The sequence below is a fragment of the Prunus avium genome, chromosome 6, assembly GCF_965620075.1.
Source record: "Prunus avium chromosome 6, drPruAviu1.hap1.1, whole genome shotgun sequence".
Lineage (NCBI taxonomy): Eukaryota > Viridiplantae > Streptophyta > Magnoliopsida > Rosales > Rosaceae > Prunus > Prunus avium.
The window spans coordinates 1,909,076-1,929,488 of NC_142289.1; the positions used below are offsets into that span (position 1 = coordinate 1,909,076).

A 20,413-nucleotide genomic window follows, 5' to 3' on the forward strand; every position below is an offset into this window, starting at 1 on the left:
TAATAGTTCCTATTGTAATTAGGACTTCTTTCCTATATTGTTAGGATTTCCTACACAGACAAGTTTCTATAATATATTAAAAATACCTCACGAGTTAGAAGAATCATGCATATCCATAACCATAAATAGTCTCAATTGCTCACTTTTACATTTTCTGTCAACATACAGTTTTCTCTCAACATACAAAGCACAAAGTATTTTCAGTTCAGATGAAGTTTAGGAGAAAAAGAGAGATGTCTTGAACTTGATGATCAGTTCAAGCGTAAGAATGATGTCTATGGCGATCCTTGTCCCGCGAAGAATAGGCGGAATTGTGATAGTCACGATCTGCAAAATAAGGGTAATTGTCAGATGATGGGGTTCAAATCAAACTGACACAACACAATTTGAATAAGCATACCTCGTGACGAGTGATGTCTTGATTTCTCCAAATGCCCCCCTGCATTAATATTGTGCATTCAACATAGAAATTCAAGTTAAAGAATTTCGGAGACGATAAAATTTGAAATGACGCAAGTTCATAAATCCAATTTTAACAATGTGGTGGGGGGGAATAAAACCCATAACCAACCTGAATCTTTTGCTCTATCCTTGGAACGATAACCTCGGTCCTTGGTTCTGTCCCTCTCAGACTCCTCTCGATCTCGTTCACGGTCAGAATCCCTGCCCCTATCACGATCCCGGACCTTCATTCTATCCCTATCCCTGTCCCTGTCTCTGTCTGTGTCTCTCTCCCTCTCCCTGTCCCTCTCCCTGTCCTTGCTTTTATCACCACTAGATTCTGTTCTGCGTTCAGACTTGGATTTCATACTGAAATCTTCTCTTGCCTCTCCCTCAATAGGCACACTTTCATCACTCTCTTTAGAGTCCTTCAGCTTGTCAGTGGCTAGCTTGGCCAACACACCCTTTGATCCACCAGATTCTGGATTGACTTCTGCTGCAGCCTTTATATTAGAGGTATTGTCAATAGCTGATGGGCTCTTCGTAGGAACTTCCTATGAAACAGCAATAAAAAAATTTAAAAAAACTCCACATTATTAATGTAATTTCGGTATGATGCAATACAGAGCAGATTCTCATCAGCCTGCAGTTGGCATCCTTGCTCACAGCCAGCAGTGCAGCAATATGCTGACAAGTGGGCAACTGCAGTGGATAAGAGAGAATATCGTAGAGCCCCCAGCTCTGAATAAATCTTAAGTGAGAAGGGGGAGGAGCAGGAATTAGAGAGAGAGAGAGAGAGAGAGAGAGAGAAAAATGAAAAAAGAATCGGAACTACCTTTGGATTTGGCTGAGACTGTGAATTCCATGACTTGTTAGAAAATGTAAAAGAATCTCCATCCTTACAGACTGGTACGTACTTTGCTTTAGGAAGGCTGTACAGATGAGCCAGCACCCTACAAACTTCATCAATCCCTGATTTCTCAGCATCAAATGCCTTCCACCATGGCGGATTCTCAGGAAGGGGCACTTGAAACCTCCGAGCAGCAGCATAAACTACACCACAAGCAACAACCTCACTCTTGAATCGCACACACAATGTTGTCCGCAAACTGCAGTTAAAACGTTAGTGAGAACTAAACCAACAAAATAGTACATTGAATATAATTTTTTCAAATGAACTACACCAATAAGGACAACAAAGACACATAATCCAGTAAAACAGAAGATTCCAAATAATTAAACAACGTAAAGTTCAAAAGTTTCAAAGTCAAATGGAAAAACCAAGTACCAAGAAAGTAAATAAGGAATTGGAATATGTTGGGAGAAGTACCTGTCATTTGCTAGATTCCAGGCTTCCTGTGTTAATTCTGGTGGTGTCTCCAGAGTGGCAAGATAATTTGATATAAACTTATGAGGATGCTCAACATGACAAATGAAACCCATCTCCTTTAAAATATGTCTTTCTGCTTTACTCAACTCCATCTTCAAGTCCGAATATTTCTGGAAAGAAAGAAGACAAAGATAAACCATAGCAGCATGCATTTGGGTCGAAATCATGATAATGGAAGACAATGACTTTAGTACGATGTGAATTATATGAGCTCTAACCTTTGAATATGGGTCCAACGGCTCAATGGGTAGGTTCTCCCTCCTACATTCCATCCTGTGAAAAACAATGATAACCTGCCTGGCTTTTTTAGGGCATTCCTCCAGTTTTGATGCAAGCCACAAACAGCTAGCAGCAACTTTCTACAAGAAAGCATCACATTATTAATGCAGAAGTTGTGACATTACAAGGCAAAAATTTAAAAGAAATCATTCATTTCTCTCGACTTCGGACCATGGTTTTAGAAAGAACGTCTGCTAAACAACTATTTGGACTAATTGAAGATACAAGTACTCATCTTTCACAGCCCAAAGAGAAAACCACAATCAGTCTACAAATTAAAGAATTGTCATTTGCCTTTATCAGCATCCAAACAAATGGCTCAGAAAATAATTATATATGTAGCAAAAATACCTTGACGTTGAAGCGTGCAAAGGACTTCTTACAATAGAATCGGTGAAACAGAACCTGACCAGTGGCCATAACAGCTTGAGGTCTGCAAGTGATCAAATGAAGCAAAACAAAGTTAACCAAATTCACCCTCAAAGAAAAGAACAACAACAAATTTTACAAATTAAAACAAACCAGAACTGAAACCATACAATCTGAGCAAAATTCCGCTTTCTTGGATTAAATCACAGCCATAGATTCTGAGCGTGGTCTCCGTGGCCTCATCTATGCCGTCCTTTCTCGACGGCGAGTTCTGCAACTGCTCATCGGTCAGATAGAACGTGTCTATCGCCGTGTATATCATCGTAGAAACCCTACCTAACTTCTACACAAAGTGAAATTTCCCAAATTCAATCAAATGGAATCTCAAAGAAAACTGAGAAAGTTCCGAAATTTCAAAAACAAAAATCGTAATCATCCAAATAGAGCCTTACCTCCGTTCTTGGCGCCCCAGACTCAAATTAATCGACGAGAATCAATCATGAGATGAAGCAATTGGCTCTGAGCTATACAATGCAAGGTCATGTGATTATACGACGACGTAATATGTGGGTGTTTTGGTCTTTTAACAGCTTTTTGGGTTATTTTTTAATAGCCCCTTTACTTTCTTGATTTTTCATTCCCGCCCATTTATAGGCTGCTGCAAGCAAGCTCTTCTCTACCTAGCAGCCACTGGCGGATGCAGAATTTTTTTAGCGGAGGTGCAATATTGACTAAGTATGAAAAATTGTTTTTCGGAATAATCATTTCCTCAAGATAATTTTTGGCGGCTTTTATTCCTTACACATCAAATAAGAAAACTTGATTTTATGGGATTTTAGTATGAAGTATATAGCCATTAATTTTAGCTTAAATCATATTTTGCACTAAAACCGATTTTTCATATTTTGATTTGGTGAGAATTTGATTTTCTAGTATTTTTATTTGAATCCAAATGGGGGGTACTTCCTTATTTACATTGTAAACTTAAGTAAATGGACATTTATTTAAATGTTGAAAATGAAAATTAGGCACCTACAATGTTTTTTCCGCCGAGGGGAGGTGCAGCTGCTGCACCTCCTTGCGCCTTAATAGGTCTGCCACTACTAGCAGCAACCATGGAAGTGGGAGACCCAAATATCAAATACAGTTCATTTCTTTAGTCAGAAAGAATAGAAAGATTAACAATTTATATCATTCTTCTTCCAATGAGTAAAGATACCATATTACAGAAATTGAAAGGAAAAAGAGCCAGCTTTACAAGAAAAATCCCCTATGCTAATTGCTAACATAACAAATTGAATGTCTATTGTGATTGTGGCTACTTCATTATACTACATGTCCTTGAATGAACCACCAATCACAAGCAGTCGGCCATATCCTGTAGGCATAGATGACTTGCAATAATGATACACAAAGCCAGAACAAGCATCTGATCTTTGCCAGATCCCTCTCTTGGTGTCGCCCGCTGTTCAAGCAAGAGAAATTTTGCGAGAACGGGCTATGAAGCCGTTCGATTGCTGGAAGAAACAACAAGAAGCAAAGCATACAAGGTTGAAGGGCTGGCAATCTGTCTCAGCCAGACTTCGATTTGGTTCGCAGAGACAACTGTCTTCTTGAGAGGGGCATGATGATCTCAAGAAAATTCTGAAAGAATCCTTTGTCATATATGTTATTCTTAACCACAACCTCAACATCTTTAAGTGGGGATCTACGGAACATGGCTCTCCATTTGTTCTCTGGAGGTTTTCTTTCACTACTCATCCCATTGATACTTGCTTTTAGTGCTGCAGAACTCGCCCTTGCTTCATTTAGCTTCCTCTGCCAGCTTACATACTCTTGCCACTTGAAAGTCTGTTTCAAAAGAAATGCACACGCTAAGTTCCAATGTTTCAGTAATGACAGAAGCCACTGTTATGTTAAGATTTCTTTTCCTGAGGGAGTGATGGAGCCTAATGAACTATCCCTGCCCCGCATCATTATTACCTCCTCTATCCTGCCCTCTTTGGAACTTTATATCAAGACATAACCTATTCAACAAAGTCACAGAGAGAGAGAGAGAGAGAGACCTCATTTGTCGTAGTATTTGTGAGACAAAGTTTTGCATGGTAACCAAAGAAACCCGCCAATGACAGTGAAACTATTGCCAGAAACACCATAAGAAGTATTTGAGTGTTGTAGGCCCCCAACAACCACTGTAATGCATCAGGAAATAATAAAGCAATGAGCAGCATGAAAAAAGGAAACAAAAAATAAATGAGTAGAGAAATATACAACCATGCAAAAAGTACCAAAACCACACACCATATAAATAAAAAAATTGAACCCTATAACCCTTGAAATTTCCAGCTCAAGATTTAATGAAAGCAAATTATTATCATGGAAGAGTTCAGACTGTGCTTATTTATACACATTTCTAAGCTATGCTTCATACTTGGAGACATCATGGAAAGTAAATAAATGGTGAACTCCAACCAGGCTCAGCAAAAATATTTTTGGAAGCTGTTACTCTTCTACATTGCTGAAACAAAATAAATCAACTTACCTGCACAACATGCGGTGATAAACTGCGAAAAGAATTTTCTATACCATAATAAACTGCAATGAAGAAATTAGGGAAAGGAACGTTATTTAGGTTCAAATGAAGCACAATCATCAAGTAGGAGGATGGAATGAAACTTAATTTACCAGTTAGGATATCAATAACTTTAAATTCTTTAATTTGCCCAGCAATAATTAACCCAATGGCCACTGTTCCATATATGCAAAGTAAGGTGTGCCTGAAAAAGCACTAAAGAAATGATAACAAATAGACAAACAAAAAGTGTAGTATATTACCTCACAGATAAAATAAAGTTCAAATTGACAGAGCAATTAAGTAAAACAGAAAATAAGATAAAAAATGCTTATTCATAAGTCTGGAATTGACACATTCGTGCAAACATTAAGACCATAGAATGCTTATTCATCATTTGTAATTGAAACATTCGTGCAAATTTTAGGCCTAAACCCTAATGCTTATTCTCCGGTGTAATCTGTTATGAATTTCAAGAGTGTAACAGTAAATGCCATAAACAATTTCAAAACCTCATAGACCAGAAGATCTAAACTTTTTCCTACTTTTCTTCGCACTAACTTCATATGCAAACATTGGATGGTTAAGTTTCAAAAAGAGAATGCAGATGATAACCTTTCATTATCAATCCGCGAAAAAACCAATTTTCTACCCATCATACCCATCAACATGTACAGTCAATTATTTGGGAAGCATAGGCAGTGGAGAAAACAAAGGGTCACACAAAAGACATAAACACAAACTGTTGTTGCATCAGATAGAACTCACCACAAAAGAAACGCCATGAAGTACTGGGTGTTTCTCTCACCTATGCAATTATTCTGCAATCAAAACCATGTTGTTAAATTCACAATCAGCACCACATAAAATGTCCTATATATGAGGGAGGGGATGGGAAAGAAGAAGAATAGTTAGAGAATTTCAGACCATCCATCCACAATGATGGTCAAAGCGGGCAACACAGCGATCACATATGCTGCAATGCTTAGACCTGGCAGGTCTAAACCACAGAGGAAGAAGGACCATGTAAAGGAGAAAGTAAGAAAAGGAAAGGAAGGAACAAAACAAAACAGCATAAATCTTTTTCATAAAAAGAAAAGACAACAGAAAGAAAACGTTGGAAAGAAATCAATAAAGCAGGACTCACTTTGGAATTTTGCATGTTGAACATTCTTTCTCAGAGTATATAATATTGTCATAGGGATAAGCAGAGAGATACTGGGAAACATTATCAGCCTTCACTGTTCCTGGATCAGAAAAGCTAGTTAATAGAAAGAGCAGAACACCAACGCCAACAGCCAACAAGCTTGTATACCTGAAAGAACAGAGAAGAGAATGCGTAGAGGATTCAGTACTAAAAAATGGAAAATTTTATGAAAACAGAATCCTTGACACATACCTGTGAATTTCACCTATATAATAGCCAGGAATGTAACCGAAGGAAGAATTTGCAACTAAGAAATACGTTCCTCCTACAATTGCAAGATATATTAACTGCACAAACAGAAAACTAACAATTAATCCTGAATCAAAGAGAAAGAGAAAAATAATTCCTAGTTGTCCACATCAGTAGGTGGAAATATCGAAGGCACTCATATTTGACTAGTCTTTTTCTTCTATTGCAGCCACAATTTACCAACTTTTAAGCACTTCCTAATGATTCTGTCAAATTTACCAACTTTTAAGCACTTCCTAATGATTCTTTCAAATTTACCAACTTTTAAGCACATTCATATAGCTGGAAATATTGTAACTTGGAGCACCAAATCCTCAATAGTCTGTTTTTACCACATTTTCCTCACTTTGGCTCCGTTAAGATTTATCATGTTCTGCTTACTCTAAGCAAGAAGATAACCACAGATTTACCAAAATGCATATAACGTGAAAGACAAAACCTTTTACTGGGTTATCTAATAAAACTGAGTTTAACCAGAAGCAGCAACACCAAAAACGTGAATGAGACCATAATGAAGCCACAATTCAATTCCCAATAAAGCACCCAAAGAAAAATTGCAACTTCATGAACAAAGTCAACTAACCGGAACCCCTTATCTCTCAATTACAATCACAAAAATTTAGACAATTCTATTTCGGGGAAAGAAAAAAAACGAAACCTGCAAAATTGGATTGGGTCGGTCACAGCAGAAATACTCCACGGAGGAAATGGCATTAGTTCCCTTGGCCCCAAAAATAAACCCAACAAATCGTCTGCAAAATAACAGTAAATTGAATCTCAATAAAACTAAAACCAATAGAAATATAAGTGATTGGAAGACAGAGAGACAGAGAGAGAGAGAGAGAGGTACTGATTACTGAACTGAAAGTAATCGTAGGCGCCGAAGGTGAGAAAGTGGTGGATGCGTTGGATGGGCGTGCCTTCGAAGATGGGCCATTGGCCACAGAGGAAGGAGACTAGAACAAGCAGTGTCACTAAGCCATGGCACAACAGAATCCACTGTACCTCCATTCTCACTTTTCAATTCTGACGACTCTTCTGACTTGCAGTTGCAGACTTGGTCGATGACTTCTTGGTTTTGTTTTAGTGGGGAGGGAGACTACAGATGAGGCCCTTTCTGTTTTTCTTTTTCGTTTTCGTTTTGATGTGGGCTTTCACACTTTGAAATTCTCTGCGGCTTAAATAATGTTTTTTCGTTCACAAAGAAAAAAGAAGGTACATTAATTAAAACTAAACAAAAAAAATCTTTACTTACTTAGGGCCCATATGGTAATGTTTTCGTAAAACATTTTATGCCCATAACAAAATGTGTCATGAAGATTTTCCACCAAAAAGGAAAAAATATTTTGGTTCTACGAAGTCACAAAAGTTGGTCAGAATTGGAAGCGTGCATATATATAATCCAAAAGCTATTTTGAATCAAAATCTTTGAATTCATCTAAATTGACTATCATCTCCATACTCCATTGCAAATTCCTTACAGATATAGAAATTCAAATCTGTTATACTTTACATCCCAGATAAATGAAAGAAAAAGAAAAATGTCATCAAAGCTTGATGAGTTTTTCAGAACCATTAGCTTAGATGTCTGCATTGCCAATGGTGTCCTCTATGACATCAATGCAAGATCCTACAGATTTTCCTTCTGACATGGCCTCTGCAAGCTTAGCTCGCACTACTTCGTGACGGCGCAAGATTAGGACAGTGTTTAAGACAGACCATCTGACTTGAGAATCTGTTTTCTTCTGTGTGAAGCCTAAGCTTCTGTACAATGAATCCAGCTGTTTTAAGAGCAAGCACAATCCAGTTAGTAACTTGTTCCATTATGTCTGTCTTGCTTGCAGGAACAACAGAATCAAATTTGACCCCAAAAAAAAGGAACATAATCAAGTGAAACCTGGTTAATATCTGCAAGACCACCCTCAGCATAGCCGTATAAAATATACTCAGCAGCAACGCCGGCTAGCGCTACGCATGCAAATCTGTTCAGCGTCTAATAAGATGCATTCCCAATTCATGAAAGTTTCTCATTTCAAAAGGAAGGAGAAATTTTAGTGGTGAAGGGTAGAAACATACGGTAGCTGATAATTTCCCTGCATTGACCTGCGTGAAATGGGAACTGCTATAAATCAAGGATAATAATCAAAATACAGAATTAGAAGATATGATCAACGTTGAGCAGCATCGATGAAGCTTTACATAGACAATGGCAGCATACCTCTTCAACAAATTCAAAATCCACAAAAGCAGTCCCTGCTTGAACATTGAGAGATCCTTCCTTCTTCAAAGCTTCCAAACTGGATAGTGTATATCCCTTAGGAAGGACGCCAACCAAGTATGCAATTAAGAAATGGCCAGCTTCATGCTGCATAAATAGTTTCTCTTTTAGATGAATACTTCATGAGGATATCCTCACACAAAAAAAATATCCAAAGGTTTCAGAACCATCGGCAGAAAGAGCATATAAGAAGATGAGGGATGGAGGGACAGGGGGAGGGAGAGATCTTACTTGAATGACCCTGTTGTGGTACTTCTGACTAAAGGTGTGACCAATTGTATCAATAACCAAGCTACTAACTCCTCCATTGAAAGATACCTATGAGAAAGTAGTGAAATAATAAGGCATTAAAAGCATTAGGAGTTCTTGTTTGCTGAAGTAATTAAAGAATGGAAATTGTAATTGAGCAGAAGTTGAAATGTCGAGAGGGGCTAGAAATGACTTCAAACAAGAGATGCACTTCAGCGGATTCTCTTTATGGTAAATGTTCAATATCACTTGATGTACAGCTTACAATCTTTAGGATTGTTGTGATTGCTTCCAACAACAGCTCAAGGCTTTCAATGATATGGATTATCAAGACATGTTCTTAAACAAGCATAAGGAAATTACCGCGTCGAGAGTCCACAGAAACAACAATCCTAAAGAAATATAGAAAATCTGTTGTGCACTAAACCCAAACACATTCCATGCAGAAACACCTCCTAGCACAGCAGCAAGCTGAAGGTTTCTTTCTATGGAACCCAGAGTAGTATCTACTGGGGACAGAAGAGACGACGCTTCTATCCCATTCAGCTTTAGCTCATCCAAGCTGTAGAGCCTTTGGGGTAACTGCACAATGAATCCATTTCAGTAAATTAAGTAAATCCAGACCTTGATATATCATGTTGCTGCTAAAAAAATTATTGGGGAAAAGCCAAAAAGGTGTCCTAAAAGAAAAAGAACACAAAAAAAAAAAGAGCCAGAGTTTGGCAAAACCTGCCTAGCAGCACCAAAGCACCTGAGGCCACCAGGCTTGCCTTGCACATCTTTAACAAGTGAGAGCGCTGCTCTCTCATCTCCCTTATCCAACTCCTTATCCACTTGCTTCAAAACTTGTTGCCTTGATACACTAACCTCAGATGAACATATGATGCCAAAACTGGGAAATCTCAGGCTCAGTTGGAGTTGGGGTCTGTATGATGAGCCTGCATAGCAATGCATCACAGTGCCCATTCAAAGAAGAATTCAGGACACATCACCTTCCCAAATCCCAACAAATGAAAAAGATTGGCTAATGTTTGAGACTAGTTTGTTTGTTGCACTCTTTTGGGCCACACAAAATGGATAAGCAATATTTATCTTCATATTAATGTAAATGTTTGTTCCTACACTTTTTTGCAGCGCAAGATTTTGAACCAATTTTCTAGTAGAGAATCCTAAAATCCCACATAAACGTGTCGGCCCAAAACACTTCCCATGTAAATCCCAAAACGAAAATGAAAAGTGTGAATTTGTATGTCGACTGTCACTGCTTGCAGTGCTCGTATTTATTTGTCAACATGTGGTCCTTCATTTCACCATATCCTTGCAACAAAGTTAATATCTTACGAAAACATAAGTTAATTAGCAGACAAAATTTTCGATCATTTCTTGATGTTGTATACACATATATACATATTTTTCAATATTACTTCCGTTTTCTGTATACGTTTTAAAGACTCAGTAAAATGCAAGTTTTTTTTTAAAAGCAAACGTATTGTACACAGACATATGTAATTTTCTTGTTTAATACACGTGTTTTTTACAAAAATTACAATAATACACAAAAAAAATTCAAGATTATACACAAAATACTCACATATTATTGAATAAAAATAAAATATATTTAAATACTAATTATTCATTAAGTAAATAATAATTAAAATATAACTACTAATTAAAGTAATTAAAAAAAGAGAAATTCAGTCTGTGCTATTTAACAGGTATAGCCGGGCGGCTATACTTTTAAAGAAATTCTATTTATATAGTATCGCCGCGCGGCTATACGCTTTTAAAAAACCAGTCCTTTCTAATTTGTACATAATATAGCCGATCGGCTATACGTTTGAAATAATCTATTCACAGAGTATGGCCGCACGGCTATACTATTTTATATGTTCCTTTTTTTTCATAAATAGTACTGCCGCGCGGCTATACTCTTTTCAGAAAAAAAAAAAAAAACACGCCTCCTTTCAAAAAAATTTAAATAGTATAGACGGCGATATTTTCCATTTGTCATATTTAAACAGTATAGCCGCACGGCTATACCCATTTGTCATATTGGTGTCCTTTTAATTTTTGTAATAAATAGTATAGTTGCGCGGCAATACTCTTTAAATATCTATTCCAATCCTTTTTTTTTTATATATAATTATTTTTCCCCGATTTTCGTTCATCGATAAGAGTAGTTTAGAGCATTATCCATTACTATTAGGTCATTGCCTGAATCTCTATTTTCCATTTTTTATTTCTTATTTTTCCACAGTTATTACCCGTATAAAGAATTTAGCAATTTCCCTTTTAGTACTTGTATTATACATGTACATACATATTTTTCAATATTGCTTCTATTTTTCGTATATGTCTTAAAGACTCAGTAAAATGCAAGTTTTTTAAAAAGCAAATGTATAATACATGTATTGTACACGAACATACATAATTTTCTTGTTTAATACACGTGTATTTTACAAAATTTTCAATAATACACAAAAAAAAAGTTCTGGATTATACACAAAATACTCACATATTATTGAATAAAAATAAAATATATTTAAATACTAATTATTCATTAAGTAAATAATAATTAAAATATAACTACTAATTAAAGTAATTAAAAAAAGAGAAATTCAGTCTGTGCTATTTAACAGGTATAGCCGCAACGGCTATACTTTTAAAGAAATTCTATTTATATAGTATCGCCGCGCGGCTATACGCTTTTAAAAAACCAGTCCTTTCTAATTTGTACATAATATAGCCGATCGGCTATACGTTTGAAATAATCTATTCACAGAGTATGGCCGCACGGCTATACTATTTTATATTAAAAAACACGTGTTCCTTTTTTTTCATAAATAGTACTGCCGCACGGCTATACTCTTTTCAGAAAAAAAAACACGCCTCCTTTCAAAAAAATTTAAATAGTATAGACGGCGATATTTTCCATTTGTCATATTTAAACAGTATAGCCGCACGGCTATACCCATTTGTCATATTGGTGTCCTTTTTAATTTTTGTAATAAATAGTATAGTTGCGCGGCAATACTCTTTAAATATCTATTCCAATCCTCTTTTTTTTATATAATTATTTTTCCCCGATTTTCGTTCATCGATAAGAGTAGTTTAGAGCATTATCCATTACTATTAGGTCATTGCCCGAATCTCTATTTTCCATTTTTTATTTCTTATTTTTCCACAGTTATTACCCGTATAAAGAATTTAGCAATTTCCCTTTTAGTACTTGTATTATACATGTACATACATATTTTTCAATATTGCTTCTATTTTTCGTATATGTCTTAAAGACTCAGTAAAATGCAAGTTTTTTAAAAAGCAAATGTATAATACATGTATTGTACACGAACATACATAATTTTCTTGTTTAATACACGTGTATTTTACAAAATTTTCAATAATACACAAAAAAAAAGTTCAGGATTATACACAAAATACTCACATATTATTGAATAAAAATAAAATATATTTAAATATTTAAATTTAAATATTAATTATTCACTAAGTAAATAATAATTAAAATATAACTACTAATTAAAGTAATTAAACGTGATAAACTGGTGATACCGTGGTGATAGAGTGGCGATACAGGAGTGATACAAAATGCTGATTGTGTTTATCTTTGGTTTTTGTTTTGTTTCATTTCGTTTACTTTTCTTTACTCATTTCTAGCATTCGATTTGTATCTTACCTATGTGATTGTGTTAACTAAGTGTTCTACACGTACTCAAACTAGACCTTAATATAAGCCTCCAATTCCTTGTGTGAACGATCCCCTATTTACAAATCTATACTTCAATATATTCATATACTTGAGGGTATTTTAATTGGATGATTAGCACATTAATTTTTACAAATTATTAATACAACACGAGGATAGTTCGGAATGTGTTGGAGAGTTGCAGCTTGGCTCCACTGTTGAATTGAATCTTTATCTTGCGCCTTGATATCTCAACCCTAATCCAAGTTTAACAAGACGAAACCATGTCCTGCTCGAGCTCCCTCCAATTTTTAATCATGTTAGCCATAGCCTTTCTGACGCAACGTAAAACATGTAACTTTAGAATCTACCAGGAAAATATAAGGAAACCTCAGGGTTTATTGATAAATTGGAAATGCAAATGGTCTCAAGTTGTCAGATATGAAGATATCAAGATCAAGAACTTCAACCTTGCACCTTACTGCGTTCTTGATCCACTGATGATTTGAAATCTCACAGCATCACAAAAGCATGTCCTTTGATGAGAGAATTCACTGAGGCATTGTTTAAGACGAAAGTGTAGTATCTTATTATCCCCACAAAGGATCAAGAACCTATATCCAGAGAACGCAACAACCTTAACTGGTTATCGCACTGGGATGCAGGCCAGTAGGGAAATTTATCAAAATTCAATGACGGGCTTGACAGATAAAGTTGTCTACATCTTTTGGAGACACTGCCAAAACGAGTGAGGTATGTTATATAAGGAATTTAAAGAATGTAATGAGCAACTCCCTCTGGATGATCACTAAATCTGTCTACCGTCCTCCTTCTCCTCCTAGCTAGTATGAACTCCAACACTCTGTCTATGTTGATTATTGGCTCAAAAGCAATGTTGCTTTCAGTCAAAAGTAGAATATAGTAGCTGGCTGAATGGCATTGGCAGACAAAGTGAAATGGGAAGCCTTAATTGGATAGCTGCAGAAGAATAATCAACTTTGCAGAAGAATAATCAGCTTTTGGCAGCAGCTTTGCATCCTTGGCAGAATGGGAGCATGTGGGAGACAAGCTAGCATGGCTTACCTTGGAGGTCTCTTGGTCGTTGGTTTCCTTGAAGAGCCAACTTCATTGGCTATAAATTGGATGCATGGCAGCAGCTGTAAAGATAGAGCTACACTGAAGTGAGGGAGAGGGAAAATAGCAAGAAGCCATTCGACAGAGAAGAAAATTCTCATATTGTTCTTTGCTTTGTATTTTTGGTTTTCTCTTCCTATTGTAAGTGTGTGAGCTTGGGTTATTTGGGTCTTTGGGAAATTGAGTGATAAACAGTATTGTATATTCTCATTGATTATAGTGGAATATTCCGTCGTCTCCAAACTGGACTGGATGTAGGCATTGCCGAACCAGTATAAATCTTGGTGTTCTTGTTGGTGTTGTTTTGTGTTTATTATTTTATCTCTTGCCAATTGTGGTTATTTTCACTCGCAATTGGTTGACGCTTCCGCACAACAGTCTAGGCAGCTTATGCATGTATGTCTCCCCTGCCCTGAATGCTTTCCAAATGTTTAAGAATTACTGGATTTTGTAGAAAACAAGAATAGAGTTGTGTGAATTAAGGGGAATTAAATTCATACTAAAACTGAAACATCAATTGCACTCATTTACTATACACTGAACCAAAATAAAACCCTAATTAGAGTGCTTGCTTACCATTCATTCATATAAGCAAAAGAAGTAGGGTGACTGCGATCCCATATTCTTCTTTGGTCCAGATTCCAACCCTAATTTTTATCTTTTTGTTTTTTAATGTTTGCGTAAGTGCAACCGGTATTTGGCTTTTTGGGCTTTGGATACAAGTATTATAACATAAATAAATCCACGCTAGGGTTTGGATACAAGTATTATAACATAAATAAATCTTCTTAAGCTGGGAAAGCTCGTATAGCTCTCTATAGTTACCTCATTAAGCTGAGAAATAAAAGCAAGGTTTTGCATTTTCCAAAACTCCATGCCAAACCCGGAACCCTGAAAAAGGCACCAAGAAGAAGAAGATCAATAATTCCAGAAATGAGAATGGCAAAATGTACAGAGAGAGGGGGGAACACAAATTTGTACTTACATGGGATTCGGGCAGTGGATTGCACTTCATGCGCAAAGTACTCAAGTTAGGCATTCTCCTAAAAAGATTAGCTAATTCAGGGGCTAAGTGATCCTTAAAGCTTCCAATGGTGATACACAAATAAGAAACATCATTTAATGGCATTGGCCCGCCTGCAAAGACGAATAGACATCAACTAGCCAACGTTAAACCATAAACAAAGCACTTCTCTTAGACTGATCTTCAAACAAAACTTGGAGCATAAATGTGAATGTTCTTTCAATGCAAATCCGAAATGTAAGATACATAAATTTATTAGCTCTATTGCATACCAAGACAGGAAAGATATTTAGTATTGAACCAAAAGAAAAAGGCTCAAGAGTAGTCGCTATAACTTTTTCCCTGCGTATACTCCGAAAAACCTCAAACACCTTGCCAAAGCTATTGTGATCAGCAACCAGACAAATCTCTCCTTTTTCCAAATGCAATAATTTCCCCAGCTGGTGATTGATTGTGTTCCCAATCCATTCCAAATATGTAAGGCTTGGAGCAACAATGTTCAACGATTGGCCGGACGAATTTGTCCGCCACCTGATGTGCATATCTTCAAGTTTCTCACCTGATATTTTAAGTTTATCGCCACCAGCAACAATGCTAAAGGATTTCAAAGACGAGCTTTCAATGGTGATATCTGCCAACCCAACATGTTCAAGACGCAGTTCCTTAATGCATCTGCAGTGAGAGGAGATCCATTTGAACAACCCCTCATCCATATCAACACGTTACAAATTCAAGTGTTCCAACTTGGAACAACGAGCTGGGCAGGACTTTGATAGTTGCATTACACATGCTCACCGACAGAAACCTTAAAAACTCAGAAAGAAAGAGCCAACCTGGAAATTTAAATTGTTCCCCTCCCTTCATTGTATATGTTGATATCAAGCACTTCAACCCTACGGATCAGTGCCTTACGAGATAGCTCCCATGATTTGACAATGCCATAGCGTTGCCAAAGCCGCCAAGCTGCTGTATCTTTTTATTAAGACTAAGAATGAAGAGGCGGTTCAAAGAAACCAACAACTATACCCGCTGGCATTCGGGTCAGAAAGTTGGACAAGATTCAAGGATGGAGATGAGAGATGGAGGTGTCCTGGATACTGTGCCAAAACTGGTGAGGTCTGCAGTACTAGTAAGGAAGGAGATAATGTGATGAGCAACTTGTTCTGGAAGATCATTTCTACCCTGCTCTCACCATGGACCCCTCTTTTACAACTTGCAGCAGCCATTTAAGTTATATACCTAGGCTAGCGTTCCAAAAACTTTTGAATTACTGGATATCAAACATGAAATTGGTCAACTTAAAACCCATTATTGGTCAACTTCCATATGAAATTGTTGTTGAAGCAGAGCACAGAGAACCTTAATGCCGCGTTCAAAGGACACGAAGACAGAAAGAAGTTGGTTAAATGGATCGTATTGGCTTGACACATAAACTAGTTGAACCAGGTGATGCGCTATGTCGTTTAATAAGTCTCTGATTGAATGATCTGTGGAATTTCCTTCGGAATTGGTTTACTATGGTCTGAAAAATACAGTTGGTCGTGTTTACAATTGGAGAAGACCGGCGCGAGATTAGAAGGCCAAAAACTGAGGATTGATTTATTAGTAAGAGATATAGATAAAGCTGCCTAACAACAAAAACAATATGCCTCCATTTTTTAACTTGATTTGAGATAGTTGATCTAAAACTCTTTTCACCTCATGAAGTGAAATCAAATACCCAGAGGCACAAATAATATCTAAACATCCCCAGATGGTTTTGGAGAACAAAAGAAGTTGAAAAGGGGATTTAGTTGAGAAAATCCTAACACAAAGTTTCATTTATAGCATACCAATTCCAAGTACCAAAACATCAAGCTCTATCCCCAAAAAAATTAAAAAACAACTTCATATAGTACAACTGCAGTAACTACTCATAAACTCCACAGAAGAGAGAGAACCCTCTAGAACTCCTGCGAGGCAGATCCAATATCGCCCTTGCCTTTGCCCACCTTCTTCGGCAAAAGAGTTTGGTGGATGTTTGGCAACACTCCTCCATTAGCAATGGTCACAGACCCCAATAGCTTGCTTAGCTCTTCGTCGTTCCTCACAGCCAGTTGGATGTGCCTTGGCACAATACGGTTCTTCTTGTTATCCCTTGCAGCATTTCCAGCAAGCTCCAATACCTAAACACCCAATTTCAGACCAAAAGTCAGATCAAACCCATACAAATTCCATACTACAACAATCCATCACTTTCATGAAAATCTTAACCTATGAAACTCAATTCAATACAAATAAGACATGAAACTTCAACTCATTTCACCAAAAGAACACAACGCAAATACAAAAATCAATTTCAAATCCAAATAACACAACCAACAAATTCGATCTAGGTTAAACAATCCTATTAAACTCAGAAACAAAAACCCTAACCGAACCCAATCAAGGCCCTCAAACATGAAATCCCATTACACAAACAAAATTAAAACCAAAATTTCAATTAATCACAAGCGACCCATAAAAGTAAAAACACATCTAGATCAAACACAAACTAACCTCCGCAGCAAGGTATTCGAGCACGGCGGAGAGATATACAGGTGCGCCGGCACCAACCCGCTCGGCGTACTTGCCAGCCTTAAGAAATCGAGCGATCCTGCCCACCGGAAACTGGAGCCCTGCTTTATGAGACCGCGATACAGACTTGGAGGCCTTCGGTTTGCCCCTGCCTCCCTTCGTCGAACCAGCTTCTTTAGAACTCATTTTCCCAAATCAACACTGAAATCACAAAACCCTAACCCTAGAACAGAGAACAAGTCCTGGGCGAGTGAGAGAGGCGTGCGAGGCAGAGAGAAAGAGTGATGGGTTTTCTTAACGTGAAACTGAAATGTGAGTGGGGTTTGGAATATATAAGAGGTCAAGCTGTGCTCTGATTGGCGGAGATTGCGGTCACACGGATCGCCAGCGTGGCACCCCCTGTTGAAATTCGCGGGAAATTGAATTTTGGTCCTTTTTAGTTTTCCCACGGTCCACCGCTTAGCGATTCTCGTTTCGCGGTTAACAGGAAAATAGCCCGAAAAAAAAACGACGACGTTTGGGCAAAAGTTATGGGCCTGAAGTTTCTTAACTTTTGGGGTCTGTTGTTGTTATGATCTATTGGATCGCAGCCCAAATGGTGAAGCGTACGTGTAGGAGTAGAATTGGTTGGCCCACGGAATACGATTCTAGAATCTATGAGCTGCATGACACTGAATCATGACATGACGCATCAATCACCCATGAAGGGTAAAGCGGTACCGTTTGACATTTTTTACTGTGGATCGTACCGCACAGGGTTCTGTTTTTATAAAAAAAATTACTGTGGATCGTACAGCACCGGGTTCTTGTTGGCTTTTGGATACCTATACTAGTTAGGAGAAAAAGAAAAGGGCCCTTGAAACTTGAAAAAAGATTCCATTTTCCAGCTAGCTGTAATTATTATTGATGATTTAGTACGATGAACAACACGCTTGATTAATCATCTGATCAAGTAGGCTCCCATATTGGCATATAATGATGAAATAAACCGTCTGTGGGCTCTTCTTAATGTAAACGATTTTGATGGGGGAGGAATTCGAACACAGGAGCTCGGGTTCCTAATCTTATTAGATATAACAAAACACCTTACCCGCCTTGTGCTGCAAGTCAACCTAGACAAATATAATTCTGATGTCCAAGCCCATTTCATGAACGAAGGAAGGCCCATTAGGCCCAAAATAAGACAGAAAAAGAGTCAGAGAGAGAAAGAGATAAGGACAATAACGAACAGAAATGTGGCAAAAGAAGAGCCAAAATGCAGAAAAGGACAAAAGAGATAAAGGCAAAAAGAAAGGGTTAGCCTAGGTGTTGAATCTTGGGCCATACACGTAGGCAAACAACTATACAAAGATGCCCTCCCTCATTAAGGGCAGGGCTTGAAGTTGGAGAGGAGGAGGATGATGGAAATATTTCAAATTTTTTGGAGTTAAAAAAGAGAAAATAAAAAGAAGAAGAAAAGGGAAAAAGCCAAACGCAGCAGGAGGCAGAAGAATCCAAAAAATGTGGGTAATTGTTGACCTCACAGTTAGAGCAATGGTTCCAAAGGCAGTGTGCATGAACAATAATAGTGAAAGTCCCACCCAAAGTAGAACTTTGATGGTGAAGTTCATCGACAGCGACTGCTACTGACTAGAGAGAAAGATGAGAGATGAGAGAGACGAGAGAGATGAGAGAGATGAGATGATGCATGCCTTTGCCCAGCCAGTGTGCTTGTTTGTTTTCGTTGCCAACTGCCCTACAAATAGTTCTACTACTGCTACTCACAGAGTATAAGTCCTTTTTTTCTTTTTCCTCTTATCTTATTTTTCCTCTTTTTATGATATTTCTTTCTAACTTTACAGGCAATCAAGATGCAAAGGACGTACTATTTTCTTTCCAATTTTTTAAAACTTTAAAATGCAAATGACGTACTACTACTAGTTTGTTCATTATTTTTTTTCGGTTTTTGGTTTTCTTGCATGAGATGAGAGAAACACAAAGAAAATTAAGCCATACCGCCCCTTCAAAAGGAAAGGAAGGAAGGCCACACATGTAACATATCATTTTTATTAATGTTTACATCTAAACATAATTAATTAAGAAAATATATATTGGGTAATGATCACTAACACTAACTAAAGAAGGCCGAGTAGTTCTTAACCTTAAACCGGGGGAGAAACGGCTCGTTTAAAAAAGTAGTTAAAAGTTCATTCCGGGAAAGGAGACAAGTATAAGTAAATAAATAAGTGTTGGAAATGCAAAGAAAAAACGTTTACTGATGAAATGAAAGGGTGTTCTTTGTTTTCAAAAAGTTAAAAAGTAATGAAGCAACAGAGCTTGAAATGTAACTGTCATTGAGCTTTAGCTCGTTATGGGCTTAATGACAACGACTAAATGTGAAAACGTGACATTGTCCCAATGGATTTTGGAAGGGGGAAAAGCATGATTGTGGAAGATTAGTTTTGTTTACTGTTTAAGTATTGTCACATGTATTATGTGTTCTTAAGGAGGCAACAGCTTTTTCTCAAGAGTGTTGATTGATCGTGAAGTATCTTTTGCTTTTAATCTCCAAACGGAAAGTGTACAATTCAACGAATATATTGGAGCAAAATTAATCATCACTTAAATCTACATTAAGCATTACAAGAGAGCTTAAAAATACACTATAATATACACTTCTACGATAGCACAAATCTTGTACATTTGGGTATGCAATTAAGTTGTGCTTGTAACAACAACTCACATGCATCTTAGTGGATGTTAGCCGTTAGTGTTTTATTGACCCGCTTTCATGAACTATTGAGAATCGCCTATCATAATCACTCGTTACAAATTTTGATAATGTCAATCACGTGTACATCCACGTCACATGCATCTTAGTGGATGTTAGCCGTTAGTGTTTTGTTGATCCACTTTCATCACATATTAGGAATCACATACTTGAATCTCTCATTACAAATTTTGATAGCACCAATTGTGTGCA

General features: G+C 37.2%; 4 protein-coding genes across 4 annotated transcripts; all 4 read right to left on the bottom strand.

Annotated features, from left to right (window-relative positions):
* Positions 1 to 94: 94 nt before the first annotated feature.
* On the bottom strand, positions 95 to 3,061 carry LOC110759756 (cyclin-L1-1). Its single transcript, XM_021961876.2, has 9 exons — positions 2,932 to 3,061; positions 2,650 to 2,822; positions 2,462 to 2,543; positions 2,050 to 2,190; positions 1,772 to 1,941; positions 1,277 to 1,550; positions 572 to 995; positions 401 to 439; positions 95 to 327 (listed from the first exon to the last, which is right to left on the bottom strand). Exons 2-9 carry the CDS (start codon positions 2,799 to 2,801, stop codon positions 257 to 259), a joined length of 1,353 nt encoding a protein of 450 aa, XP_021817568.2. The 5' UTR covers positions 2,802 to 2,822; positions 2,932 to 3,061; the 3' UTR covers positions 95 to 256.
* Positions 3,062 to 3,614: 553 nt separating this feature from the next.
* LOC110759810 (DHHC-type zinc finger family protein) lies at positions 3,615 to 7,679 on the bottom strand. The gene is made up of 10 exons (XM_021961949.2): positions 7,370 to 7,679; positions 7,166 to 7,259; positions 6,451 to 6,545; positions 6,199 to 6,366; positions 5,979 to 6,051; positions 5,820 to 5,872; positions 5,165 to 5,256; positions 5,022 to 5,074; positions 4,546 to 4,671; positions 3,615 to 4,330 (listed from the first exon to the last, which is right to left on the bottom strand). Exons 1-10 carry the CDS (start codon positions 7,516 to 7,518, stop codon positions 4,052 to 4,054), a joined length of 1,182 nt encoding a protein of 393 aa, XP_021817641.1. The 5' UTR covers positions 7,519 to 7,679; the 3' UTR covers positions 3,615 to 4,051.
* Positions 7,680 to 7,940: 261 nt separating this feature from the next.
* On the bottom strand, positions 7,941 to 10,224 carry LOC110759618 (uncharacterized). Its single transcript, XM_021961703.2, has 7 exons — positions 9,764 to 10,224; positions 9,398 to 9,616; positions 9,017 to 9,103; positions 8,726 to 8,872; positions 8,584 to 8,610; positions 8,405 to 8,500; positions 7,941 to 8,288 (listed from the first exon to the last, which is right to left on the bottom strand). Exons 1-7 carry the CDS (start codon positions 9,998 to 10,000, stop codon positions 8,088 to 8,090), a joined length of 1,014 nt encoding a protein of 337 aa, XP_021817395.1. The 5' UTR covers positions 10,001 to 10,224; the 3' UTR covers positions 7,941 to 8,087.
* Positions 10,225 to 16,683: 6,459 nt separating this feature from the next.
* On the bottom strand, positions 16,684 to 17,761 carry LOC110759812 (histone H2AX). The gene is made up of 2 exons (XM_021961951.2): positions 17,434 to 17,761; positions 16,684 to 17,060 (listed from the first exon to the last, which is right to left on the bottom strand). The coding sequence occupies exons 1-2, from the start codon at positions 17,635 to 17,637 to the stop codon at positions 16,839 to 16,841; spliced, it is 426 nt and encodes a 141-aa protein (XP_021817643.1). The 5' UTR covers positions 17,638 to 17,761; the 3' UTR covers positions 16,684 to 16,838.
* Positions 17,762 to 20,413: the final 2,652 nt, after the last annotated feature.